The 14,089-nt window shown below is 38.9% G+C and overlaps 1 protein-coding gene across 6 annotated transcripts in view; it reads right to left on the reverse strand.

Moving 5' to 3' along the window:
* TENM3 (teneurin transmembrane protein 3) overlaps window positions 1-14,089 on the reverse strand; it is a 321,566-nt gene that overhangs the window by 77,210 nt on the left and 230,267 nt on the right. For all 6 annotated transcript variants that reach the window (XM_059817992.1, XM_059817991.1, XM_059817990.1 and 3 more), the window contains 5 exons: window positions 10,309-10,519; window positions 9,709-9,810; window positions 9,355-9,549; window positions 7,811-8,011; window positions 4,660-4,845 (listed from right to left, as the gene is read on the reverse strand). In XM_059817992.1, the coding sequence (XP_059673975.1) occupies window positions 4,660-4,845; window positions 7,811-8,011; window positions 9,355-9,549; window positions 9,709-9,810; window positions 10,309-10,519 (895 nt within the window). The remainder of the gene's footprint in view (window positions 1-4,659; window positions 4,846-7,810; window positions 8,012-9,354; window positions 9,550-9,708; window positions 9,811-10,308; window positions 10,520-14,089) is intronic.

Consider the following 14,089-nt stretch of genomic DNA (forward strand, 5'->3'; position numbering starts at 1 on the left):
CTTTTTAAAAAAGAGGTGTTGACAAATCCGAACACGAAGGCATAGTTTTAATGCAAATTGGCCAATTTGCAATTTAGATTACTCTAAAACTAATTTTGTCTATAGAAAAAATTAAGCTGCATTGTAGAACTGAGATGTTACACAGCACATGGATATAGCAGATTCACCACCAACATAATTATTTACTAATTTCATTCAGCTAACAGAGTTTAGTGGAAAAGCAGCTGGAAAAGTATTCATATTTATGGGCTTCCTATGACAGTTACTTAATTTACTCATGGTACATGCCAGTTATATCACAAAAAATAATAGACTTTCTGAAATAATATCTGTTCCAATCTCAGAAAACAACTACTCAGACAGGAGAGGGTCACTGAACTCATTGCAAGCCAGGACAGAAAGGAAACAAAAACATATTTTAGCACAACTGTGTTATGAAAACTTAAATTACAGAGCAGATTTTCATTCAGGCTATCACCTGGGCACCAGCTGTGCATGTGTGGTCTTGTATCACATTGAGATGCACAAAGTAATACAGGGATGTCCACCTCAGACCCATGAGTGTCCCTCCCAGACCAAATAAACAATTGACAGGTGATTTTCCATAGCTTTGCAGAAAACTGTTGATTTAACCTGCTCTCACATGGATACAGGAAATGGTAAAGTATTTCAGTTCCAGAAGAGAAAAGACAGTAAGCAATTTAGATGCTTTAAATTGCTTAGTATTTGGAACATATATTGCCAGTGTTTAGTTCAATCCTGTAAGATGCTAAACAATAGCACTAAGTCCTGAATTTTGTTAATTGTCATTAGATTCATTTCACCACAACACTGAGCTTGTAGTTATCTGCTGAACATCTTTGATATAAATCTTTAGAAATATGTGTTCAGAGCAAAGGCAATGACTCACAAGTATGGCCTATATCAGGTGTAGTACTGAAGTCAGAGCTACCCTGTGCCAGAGATGCACAATGAGCAGTGGATATCAGCAACATGCATCAGGTTTACAGCATTAGTCAAAACAATCTTGCCCACCTTACTACACACATTGCTTAAAAAAAATTTCTGCTTTATTTAGTCTATTCTGTTCTCTCTCACAAATCAAATGTATATAAAATATATATTATTTCCCAATTTGTCTTGTGATCTGCAGCCTTAGGGCTTTGTTAAGCTGATGATTAACAAAGGTATGCTAAGAAGCAGATGTCTAAATTTTGTCTGAACAAAAAAGCAAACATTTGCAATTGTCTATTATCTTGCTTCCTAGTGTCTTGAAGAATAAACAAATGATCTCTGGAAAACTAGGATTTCCTTTGGCCAAATTTCCATTTTAACAACTTGAAGCATACATAAAAATCAGCATAACTCAAGAAGCAATCTAGGGTTTAAAAGATATTAGAGAGGAATAAAACTAAGGACTTCCTTGTTCTATTTAAGGAGATAGGTTTGTTTTTTCCTTCTTTCTGCCCTTTAACACAGGTCAACTAACAATACAAACAGTGGGCTAACTGAAAATGCGACTGGACAGACAGTCAGCATTTAGAAATACGTAACAATTGTTAGTTGAGGTGCAAAAGATTTTTACCATTTTAAACAGCATTCATGCTTCACAAAAAAGACATAATCTCTTTGATTAAATGAGTTATGGATTTAGATGATTCAGTACACATTCCAGTTAGCGCCTCTGTGATTAACGCATACATACCTACTCCATTTTGTGCATCCAGGTAGAGATCTGGTGGGCTGTTCCTTTCCCCAAAAGTGATTAAATGCATTGCCCTTAAAATTTACAACTTCTTTGGAATATTCCTTTCCCAAAGAAGTTGCAAATTTAGGCCACTGCACTTCATGTGACTTCCAGCTAATAGCTGCATCAAACAAATATATCTGCATTTCTACAGTGCTTCACACTACTGCAGCTAAATGGTTAATGACTTTTAGAAATAAGAATGATGCAATTGTTTTAGACATATAAAGGGAGAGTGGGAGTCTTTCATACGCACAACACAAGTTACGTAAATATTCTGCTACCAAGTTGAGAGTTTTAAGTAGCATAAAAATGCCTAGGTTATAAATAGAGGGTGACAATAAAAAAAATGGTTTTCATGGAGAAACATTTTGAAGTCCCTTGTGTTTTGAAATGTATTGCTCAGAAAGAGCTATTATCTACTCTAAGGCAGGTGAGAGAAAGGCAAATTGACTCTTCATTTACCAAGCTGAGAAAGCAGCAATTTTTACTCCACAAAGTGGAAATACTCTTGGAAATGAGCAATAAAATGACCTGGTTTCTCCGTAACATTGGGCTCCTGAGGAACACAGCTCTAAGAAAAATAAATATAACAGCAGGCTAGAGCCTGTACCTTGTTACTTGACTTGGAGACTGTAAGGGCAGTATAAACAAATCAAACTATCTTTACAGCAGCAGCCACAAAGTAAACACCCATTTAAAGAATAAACAGGTGGGAAGACAGACCTGCTCGCCCAGTGCTGAGGAAAAACTTGTTTGTGCTTAGTATGTTGAAAAAATTGTTCAAGAGCAGTTCATCTGTGTATAACTACAACCCTTGAAATGCTGCCAAGGTCAGTGAGACCAACAGCAGTGCGATCCGCTTAGTAATTGCTCGTTGGCAAGTTAAAGGGGTCAAGGGAAAGGCTTTATTGTGCTTCTAAAGATTTAGTTTATTTTATTGTTCAGAAAGCAGTTCTCTCCCCACCTCTCCACTATCTTTGTCAGCATGTTTTCTGGAAGCTCCTCAAAAATGTTAACCCTACTGATTCTCCGTGGGATTCGTAGATGCACCTTGGTTCCCCCTCTCTCAGACGTCTGAGCAATCTCATTAGTAAACAACAAAAAACCAGATTGATTTCCGTAAAAAATAATTCCCAAATCAATCTTACTACTTCATACCTGACTCCCTTCTACAACATAAAACCTTGCCTCATCTTCCTGGTGCAATGATGTGGGTACCAGTTAATACAGCTGTAACGGGCCCTCATTTTCCCTGCCCTCAAAGCTCACACGACTGTTTCCCGTGACCACCAATCGCAGCACCACCACCTCACCCCGCCTCTCGGTCAGGGCTGTAAAAGCTACCCGCGAACGCAGCTCGGGTTTTACTATTTTCTAGATACGCATGCCCCAGTGATGGCTTAGCTGTGCTAACACATGCAGAGTTACAGCCCTTCCAAAACATCCCTGGAAGTTAGAATTCTCCAGCCTCTTTTTAGCTTGTGGCAAAAGCAAATCGTGCCATATTCACATCCATCAGCTCTACCGCTATTAGACTTACTGTCCTATCCTGTTGCTTTGGCTACATCACCTCTTTTATTTAACTGACTCTCCTTCACCTCTCCAAACATAAAACTATAGGGGTTTTTTACTTACTGGAATTTTTTTGTACTATTTAGATTTCCATGATTTCCTCATCCCTCAGTGTTACTCTTGCCTTTGTCTGACCTGCGGCTACCTCTTTCGTTTTCTGTTCAAGCCACCTCTAAGTGCTTACCCATGATGCTTCTCACACTTGGGAGATATGCCCCATAAATACCTGCAGAGCCACATTGTTACTGCTGTCACAGCCTTTGCTGAGCTTTGTGCAATGCTCCCCACACACCTAAGTACCAGCTAGTCATCTCTTACAGTTAGACCATTGCCAGTTCCTTTGTCTGTCCTTCCTACCTGTTGTCACTCAATAGTTTCTCTGTGTGGCTACGCTGAGACAAAAACTGCTTGGATAGGACTCTCCTCTGTTACAGACCTGCAGGGTCTCGCACAAAGGGGGATTAGTATGGAAGGGAATTTCTTAGCACTACAGCTATACAAAATCAATATAAAAATTATAAACCTTTTGGCAACTCCTCCACTTTTTCTTAGTCCCCTTATTTACATGCGTAATTTCTCATGCTAGCTCACTGGCAAGCCCTGTGCAGTGGAGGGGGATATCCCACTGTATATGGGACATACGGACTGTAAATAACTGAGCATGTAAAGCTCCACTGATAAAGGCACAGTAATTTCCAAAGGTTTCCAGGCGCTAGAACTAACTTGATTACAGAAAAAACAGAAGCTGTAGTAAGAATGGCTTCCCTTCAGTCAGCTGTATTAAACTGCTGTTACATTATTTACATCTAAGCAATTTGATATAATTCTAAAATAGAGCATTATGTTGACAAGAAGGTAATTTTGGGCAGCTAGATCACATTTATTACAAGGTGGAAGTGACATTTTTGTGTAGGCAAGTCACCTTTTAGGGCTTCTTCTCCGTAAAAGAAAAAAAAAAAAAAGTAAAACAATAGGAAGCTTTATTTCCAAAAGACATAAAGCTATCACATAAAAATAGAAAAGCAGAAATCAAATAATGTATTTACAGTTTAAAACAGAAGTAACCTCCCCCTCAGCAAAAGGCAGTTAAAGGTAAAAGACTGAAAAGGAAATTCTTCTATGTCCTTTTCATGGCAAACTAGGTATGAAGAACTGATGAGCCATTATATAACCTTTTCCCTTCTTAAAATATCAACTCCTTTACAAAGACTGACATGTGCAAATATTCTGTTTGAAGAAACAAGCTTCAAAGTAATACACTTCTTATTCAGATGTGGCCAGCAGTGCTGGCTCTTTGAATTTTGCAGCAAAGACAGGGTAAAGCATAGCCAGCCTACCAATGGTACAGTGCTCTCCGTTCCATCCCTGGCTACATTCACACTTCCCGTCTTTACAGGTGCCATGCTCCGCGCAGCGGGGATGGCAGGCTCTCTGGTTGCAGGCTGCGCCTGTCCAGCCTTCCTCGCAGCGACACGTGCCACCCATGCACACACCATGTGTGCCGCAGTCCACCGAACAGATTTCTGGATTTGAGAGGAGAGAGGGGGAGAAAAGGAGGCAGAGAGTGCACACGGGAGAGAGAGGGTATGCATTAATTAGCAGTGTTACATTTTAATTCCACATGTGAAGAATAAGAAAGGCAAAATCTTTGAAAATGAAATCAAAGGAATTTACTGTGAAAGGCTTTTTCAGGTAGGACCCAAGAGAATATGGTGTACCAAGTTTTATCTCTATGCTAATGCTCACCTAGTTACCCAGCAGACTTAGCAATGCTTAAGTGTCCACAGCTCTTCTGTTACCTCTGAGTAATTTTCAGTCATATTTTTTGTGATCACATATGTCTTAAGAGTAACCTTTTGTAACTTAGATTATATGGCACTTAGACCTACTAGAACTTACAGTGTACGTCTAGTGACTAAATGTACCATATACCTAGGTCATTGTGTGTTGTGAGTGAAAATCTAGTACTAATGAAAGTTCAGTTTAACAAGGTTTCCCCTCCCTACCCTCTCCCTGTTTTCTTTCAAAGTAAAAATGCACCATTTCTGACACATTTTTTCATTATAAAGAATCAACCTTAGTGAGACAAATTAGTACTATGCTGACATACTGACACATCTGTTAAATATAAAAGATGATTCTCTTTTACTTTCAGTAAATTTGTATCAGTGACAGCTATGAACAGTCTGGTTTAAATAATAGATTGTTAAAAGAAATAAATCAACATACAGCAATTTAACTTGTCATTTACATATAGTAACAGGATGTCGTAACTGATAGAATAATTGAAAAATATGTTAACAGCCAAAGGGAGTCAGAGGCCAAACAACGCATATTAAGTCTCAGCTAATACAAGTTGATAATTTAGACTGTCAGATTTTGCATTTACAGTTTTGGTTCATTTAGTCAGACTCCAGCAAACTTTACTTCTGCTGAGCAAGCAACAGGAAAACAAGAGGAGATACAATACAGCCTGAGGGACTTCTTTAGTTCCTTGGCATGCAGCTGGCTATAACCATGTACTGCTTCATAGAAGTACTGTATTTAGTTTTTGTTTTCTTGTGAAAGACAACAAACAGTTCAGTAATAAAAGACTGAAATTATTTTCAACAGCAAAGAAGTAGTATTCAGGGGAAGAAAGGTTTCCAGTTTCCCACTCAGCAGTGTTTTTCTTCCCCCATAGAGTATAACCCTCTGCCTCAAAGTGCTGTGGAACATTAAACACGGTATCAAGGAGCTGTGATATTTCCCAGAAGAAACAGCCCAAAACCTTTATGGAGAGAGACAGCTGTAATTTCCCCCTCCCTTTTTTTTCCTATACAGCATTTTATATCTACTTTGAATTAAATTTTTGATTAAGAGATGCAAGATGGTTTGATTAACTTTAGAGTCACAAAACGTCAACACGGCTCCAAGAAAGAGAAGTTTATTTCTCTTCAATCTAATCAATTTTTCATTAGGGTGAAGGTGTTTATCAGCTTTTAGCACACTAGCTTTGAGCAAGGTGCGTCAATCTTTGTAATGAACTTATTAATTAGAGTTAATTTAATTGAAGTGGAATTGAAGGGCTAATTAATGGACAAACTGCTGATGAAGATAGAGGAAAGCTCTGCTGACTTCAAACCTATAAACCCCTCTGATGGAAATAACTCACTTTTTTTCTTCTAGCAGCTTAACAAAATGTTTACGGGTAAGATTTATTTTTTTAGTGTACCACTCTGAAGGTCATTTTGCATGACTTCAGCAAATAGTTTGTGTGTATTTTTACAAAGTTCTTTTATGAGTTTGGCACTTCTGAAATATTTGAGAACAGAAGTATTTTATGTTATTTTAGTGACCAATCATTTCTTGAAACTTAAGTAAAAGATGGAGCATAACTGAACCATCAAAAATAGCATAAAGGACACTGTGTCAAGAAACAGAGGATCCATGTTTTGCCTGATAACTAGAAAGAGTCTCTCACAAATAGCCATTTTTAGCGCTAGAGATGTTCCGAGAAGAATTTTTTCTTCTAAACAAATTTAACAGACGACAACAGTTTCTTCTCTCTGTCACTTTTTCTTGAATGTTTGGAACTCTGTCCTATCACTCTCGTATGCATAAACCATTATGGAGTATCACAGATCCCGGTCAGGAAGTACATTTGTTTTAAAAAAATGGTTCCTCATGAAAAAGTTATATTTATTCATAAGCTGGCATAAACCCAGCTAGCCCATGTGCTCAGTTTTCATTAACAAAATCATCTGAGTTGTTAAGATGAACTGTTTTAGACAAATATATGTCTCACAGTTAGACATGATTTCTCTTTTGATATGTGGCTACCAAAAAATATTCTATAGACTCATATTCGTCAAAAGGCTGCTGTCATACTTTATAAATATTTAGATTCTGTTCTCTGTGATAGTACCTTCAGTCATTTTCTCCTTTTGTTTCTAAGCTCAGACTATGGTTTTAATAAGCTCAGTTTCAGACTTCAAGAAATCCCTCTGCTTCTTTACTCCTACCAACTCCTTCCACCCCGGCAGCCTGTGCCCTTCCTTGAAAGCTGTTTAGGATTCATTCTTGCATTCCTTTTGCCTTCAAACTGGAACACTGTCTGTTTTTCAAGAAAAATACCTCCAATTAGCTGGAGAGATTTTTAAAATGTGACTGTCTCTAGTTTCACTAGTGTAGTTTTAAGTTTCTAAATATGTATTACATAAGATGACACTTTGATCCATCTATCATACAAAGAACATTCTGTACTTGCATGCAAAGTACCTGAAGTTACCAGGTGAAGGCAGCTAAAAGATACCAACAAATACATTGATTTTCAAATACTTCAAATTCATCAATTGTTTTGAACCTTTGAATCAATTCACAGTTCATGCTGAAATCAACTCAAAGAAGTCCATCAGCTCAGCAGGTCAGGTCCTAACACAATGTCATTAAAATGCTGCTATTCAAGACGTCATCATTTTACAAAATGCGAGTGCTTTTAACCCTTACCATTGGAACAATCTGGACCTGTCCAGTTGGGGTCGCAGGTGCATGTACCACTCTCTTGAAGGTAGGTGCCGTGTCCAGAGCACTGGTCAGGGCACATTGTCTTCAGGATTTCACAGTTGTTGCCACCCCAGCCTGGGTTGCAGTGGCACTCGCCGTGGATGCACATGCCGTGGCTGGAGCAGGCTGGGTCCAAGCAATCCGCTGTGGAGAGATGAGAAAGATCAGCTTCAATTTGTCATTCCTAACAACATTCCTAATCAACGCCTAGATGCTCACGGCACTTTTGGGCTCAATCCACATCTTAAGACCTTGTGAAATAGGCACCATTGCACTCATCTTTAACGTAAGCATTAGTAGGGTGAAGCTGAGAAGTTCACCTTTGTTTCATTGCAATGAGTGAGGAAAAGACAGAGCGGACCAAGGTATCTTGGTGCCAGCCTCCCTTCCCTGGCTACAAGGTAAATCACTCTTTATCGTCACTAATTGCATAGCAGCAATTTTCTTTGTAAAAACACGTCGCTTCTACATCACTTTCTGGCATTGTGAAATTTGTGTGTGCACGTAACTGACATCAAGACATTCACAGGCTACCACTGAGTTAATGGAGAACCTTTCAAGGTTTGCTAATTTTTCTGAATTACAAGATTGCCTTTGGGTCTTGACCAACTGATCTCTGTTCTGCCTAATCACAGTGTAACAAGTGTTGGATTCTCTGCAGCACTCATTATCAACGGACCCGATCCACTGCTCCAGAGTTTTGACAGCTGTATAGGACCCTCAACTTGTTTCAGAAATAAGTGAGTTGCATACTGTCTATCTGTCTTAGTTCACTTTAATGTGCTTTAGATGACGAGATTTAATTTAGCAATTTGACTCAATAAAATGTTACACTTGTAGGGTCAATGGTCTGAAAATTTAATTCCAGAGACTTAATTGCATTACTTTGTACGTGGAGATCAATAAAATCAATTTGATTGAGGAAGAAAATGGTGCTTTTTACTCCCTAAAAAAATAGAATAGAAAATGAACTGCATTTTGCAGCACACCAGAACGGATATTATTATGCACATCTCTGGAATACAAAAATGACGCATCATTTTTCACTCTGATGCATTTGAATCAGCACTTTCCACAGTGTGGTTGGTAGGAAAGTTCACTAACAAATGCAATACATTAATGATTCATTCTATACTGTGAAAATTCAGTAAGTCTTCTTGTACTCCACCATCTATTTTTTGTGTGCTTTCTTCTTAGTTGACCTCAGCCAGAAAAAATAAATAAAAATATACTGGCAAGCAAAAAGATATCACACATCATTAAGAATCTTCCCACCGATTACTTGAGTATAAATAAAGTATAATAATTCTGTAGAATTCAGTAATATTAGTGATTCCCAAACTTGATTTTTAGTATTCTAAAATGATTTTTGAAGAAACACCATTAGTGCATATGATCTAGATATAGTAAAATCAATAGAGCTGGATGTGCCAGCTGGAAACCTGACCAACAACAGCAGGTGCTGGGGTAAATATTTACTCATTTACCTTCTTCACAGTTTTCTCCTTTGTATCCAGAGTTGCATGCACAAGAGCCCATGATGCAAATGCCTCGGCCCCCACACTGGGGATCAATGCACTGACTTGTAGGCACGTCACACTCGGTGCCCTTCCAGCCGCTGTAACACAGGCAGCGTCCTTTGGAGTACTGCCCATTGCCACTACACAGCACTGGACAGGCTGCTGTGAAATAAAACAAGGCAAAAAAATTAAAACCAAGTTCTTCACCAAAGCTGTAGAAAGAAGAACATCTAAGAAGCAAGTCACATGCCAGTTGCTTTCCCGATGTATTTGTCTTCGTGCTCGCTTAAACTGACTCGAGAAAGCACTGGGTTGATTTACCTCTCGAACAATCGGGGCCCAGAAACCCAGGAAAACAATGGCAGGATCCAGAAACACATTCACCGTTACCATGGCAATTTCGGGGGCATTCCACCACAGACTCTAAAGGGAAGAAAAGGAGGATAATTCACAGACGCCCACCGCATGAAGTACCTATCATTTGAACCACTACTAACTGACAGCGCACTCTCGCTCCAAGATAAGTGTTTACGTTTGGTTTGTTTGAAGAGCATGAATAGCTGTGATTTTCTGTTGCTGATGCCTCTGATATCTTAGGACATTACATTCCAACAAAAAGGCTCAAATTATAATGGTAAAACCATATGAGCTCCATACTTAAAATCCAGTCCTGTGCCAAAACACTTCAAAACAGTGTCCTCCTTTCAAGCACTGTTTTACAAAATGGTATGCTCCTTATGCCTTAGACCAAGTAATTAAAATATACATTCTGTATTTTATTCTGAGCAGCAGCAGAAACACTATGAATGGAAAACCTCTGGAAAAAAGTCAGATCATTTAACTACAAAAACCTATCTCTGTATTCCTAAAAAACCCGACCAGAGCCTAGTGTTTGGCAAGAGCTTTGAAGATTATGCTTACCTATAATTATGGTATTAAAAGACACCTGCTCCGCATTTTTCCCATCGTTATAAAAGGCCAGGTGCCAGATGCCAGAATCCAAATACTGGATAAAACCTGCCTCATGGAGACTGACAGACCTTGTCTGCCGCCCTGCTCGCTCCGACTCCAGCAGGTTGCGTTGCTCCCTTGCAATCAGCCGGCTGCCATCCAGGAGCTCCACGAAGTCGTACTGCGGGGAGGAACAGAGAGGAGCTTGACAAGTCATAGGATGACCCACAGCACTGCCAGCTTCCCCACAACATCCTGACAATATGCTGGTATTTTGACCAAGAGCTTCCTTTTGGAGCAGGGAAGCAGGAGCCAAAACCAACCCTTGCTTATTTCTTTGCCCCTTGCTAAGACTTCAAACAAAAATACCAACTAGTCCTCATGCTTACCAGAGTGGCTTTTTTGGTGACAAGTGGCCAATGAACCTATTACACATATTGGGGGGAAGACAACATCAATTGAGATGGGTCTGCAGTCATGACTGCCACCTGAATTACAGGTGACAGCTAACTTTCTAAGTGTTTTATATGGATATGGGTTAATAATAATATCCAACACCAATAATCTACTTAGCTTTTCATTTAGTTTCAGATGAAGGATTAAATTGCTTGATCCCCCTTTTGGACAGTCTGGAGTTCTGGAGGAAGGAGAGCAAGAGCTTTACTTCCTATCCCAGAAGCCCAAAAGAGGAGATGGAAAGCACAAAACATTGCCAACTGTTGAAAATGACAAACTGACAAAAAATATGGTACCTCAGGTCAATGGACAGCACATATTGTTTTGTTAATAACCATCAGAGGGGCTTGGAAAAATGTAGCAGCATCTCAACTGATACAACGAGCAAACTGACAACCCAAAATGTTATGCATGTTAATCTTAACTAGTGCTAAAAGCACCTGGAGGCCTAAATCTGCTCTGGGCCCTGCACTGATTTATACTGTCTGGGAGTCTGCTCTCATGGATTGAAAAATGTCTTCTGCACGTTTATCACGTAAAGATCAATGTGTATATAGCAAAATTAAACAGGTAGGAAAATTAAAGAGCATTCTTGCTTGTGGTAGAGACTGCTTTTCCTGCTGCGTATGTTCACAGTTTCACTTTTACTCTGACACGTATTTATTGTATGAAGTGAACTGTAACATGTAAACCTTCAATCTTCCCGCATGTCTGAGATCAATGGACTTACATCCAGGGCCTATTAAAGTAAAGGCCAGTATATGAAACCGCTGATTCACCTGAGCTAGGATAACATCGGTTACCAGGACCAGAGAATCAGTGGTTCTACACCCTGACTTGGGACCTTCAGAAACCTCTCCCGGGACAAAATAAAACACGATAGCCTTTGTCCTGGAACAAAGGCTTAAGTACTTATGTTCTCTTATTGAAACTGCAGGCCAAAATTCACCGCTATTGTAAGAACGTTCCTCTGCAGTAATCATAATTATCTTCCTACCATTCCGGATGTGAAGGAAATGCATAGTTAATATGCCTCTATCAACCTGAGACACTCTTCCAGCTATGTCTGAACCAGCAGAATAGAACATAACGTGATTAGGATGTGCAGAAGACGGCACCTTGGTATGCTGTCACTTTGAATGTACGTGCTGCACTGCATGAAAACAAATACAACCGTTTTGGGAGAGCACCTATTATTTAAAACCATTCAACATTCTCATTTGTCAGAGAATTAAATATTTATCTTATTTTGTGAGAGAGAGAAAAACAATTTTAGTTGGTTTTTTTTCCCCTCCCACTTGACTCAAGAACACTTCTTTCTGTCGTGTTTCTCACTAATATTTTAAAAAGGAGAAAGCTCAGGGAGTTTTGAGTTTTAACAAGTCATTTATGGACATTAGGAGTGACCTTGTAATTTGTATACTGCAGAGAATAATTTTTTGTAGAAGAACAATTTCAGATTAAAACCGTATTTTTGATACAGGAACAAGTGATTACACTACTTGATTGACCACAAAGAGTATACTAGTGGCTGACAAGCACAGTACAATTAATGATTTTGTATTTGTAATGTAATAAGGACATATGATGTTATCAGAACACCATTTTAGACTACATTTTAAAAGCCATACAGAGGGGAATTTACTGTTCATTCTGTCCCCCAGCAAAAAACAATAATTGATCTTAACCCTTTTAAAGGCTGTTTATTCATATTTAGGGCACGATAACAGAAAGAGACTGGAAAAACTATTATCTTCATAAGCAAAAAACATACCAATTTTATGTTCCTCCTCTGAGGACAAATTAATTACCTTTATATTTAGTCTAAATGTGCTGATTTGCTCTACCATTCCATTCAGCTTTGCTTTAAACCAAAATGCTTTTTTTATTCTTAAAGTCTCTTTAAAAAAGCATATTGATTCTCCGGCTGCAACGGAACTGACATTTTTAGAAAGTGTCAGAAAGACTTTCAGGCTCGCATTGATTGGGTTTTGAATGGACAGCCACCGTCAATTATTTCTGGTTGATTTATTTATGATTCCCCAGAAAGAGAGAACTCCACATCTCAGATTGGTCTGTGACACACACATAGTGGCTGTGCTTGAGACTGATTTCGGTACCTAAAGGGAATATAGAAACACAACCAGAAATTCTGTCCTGATTACAATATATCAAGCCATTCCCTACATGCTGCATCCCTATTATTTTGGATTGTCGGACAGAAGGAGAGTTAAATTTGCTGCATTCTATTATTATTTTATGATGAACTAATGAGGAAAGGTTTAGATACAGTTGATCCTGTTCCAAGATGAGGATGTAAACTAAAAGACTTCTTGAGATCTCTCCCAAGCTCATTTCTACCATACTTTCATTCCCTTGCAGTGGTAGGATAATTGGCATCAGAGGTTGTACAGCTATGGAAAGACAGACTCCAGTTTCCTCTTACTCACCATCTGGTTTTAACTGGATACAAAAAAAAGGTGGATAAACAGGCAAAGGGCCTGGGAGAGAAGTGGAGAACAAGGCGGCAAATGTAATAGGCAAGTTTTGCATTATAGGCGAAGGTGACATGGAGAGAAGGCAGACATTCATAGAAACACTGAAGCTGTAAGGAGGGTGCCAAAGAAGATGGTGGTGTATGGTGACACATGTAGGGTATCATAGGCATATGAGCAAAGATATTGTAGGGGGACAGCTGGTAAGGAAACTTTACAAATGCTGGCAGAGTGCAGGTAGTAATCAGTTCTCTATTATTTAACAGAAGATCTGAAAATTCAAATACAGACGTTTGAGAAACAGGCAGCAGTTTCTCATTTGCATAAATTCTGTTATTAGCACTTGTCACTCTGTGACTAGGAAATGAGGGCAGATAGCATTCAAGAGACGCAGGCATGAAGTGATATATATGGGTGAGATCCTACTTTTCAAAGGCCTCATGAAACAACCCCAGCCTTACACATCCAGAGATAGGCTCTGAGCCAACTTTTATCATTCTGGCATGAGATCTTGGAGCTAGGGTAGACAGATCTATGGAAATATCAGTTCTACAATTAAAAAAAAAAAGCGAACACCATTAAGGCATTGTATGAAACCATCGTAGTTAAACATCGGCTATGTTCTGTGCTGTTCTAGTCGCCCCATCTTGAAAAGACTGCAGTAAAACTGAAGAACATTCAGAAAAGGACAAGGATGACCAAAGGATTGAAGCAGCTTTCATCCAAAAAATGATGAATCAGACTGGAAAAATACAACTCATTGAGGACACTAGAGATCTATAAATCAAGGATGGCATGGA

This window comes from Gavia stellata, chromosome 5 (genome assembly GCF_030936135.1).
Source record: "Gavia stellata isolate bGavSte3 chromosome 5, bGavSte3.hap2, whole genome shotgun sequence".
In the NCBI taxonomy this organism is placed as follows: domain Eukaryota; kingdom Metazoa; phylum Chordata; class Aves; order Gaviiformes; family Gaviidae; genus Gavia; species Gavia stellata.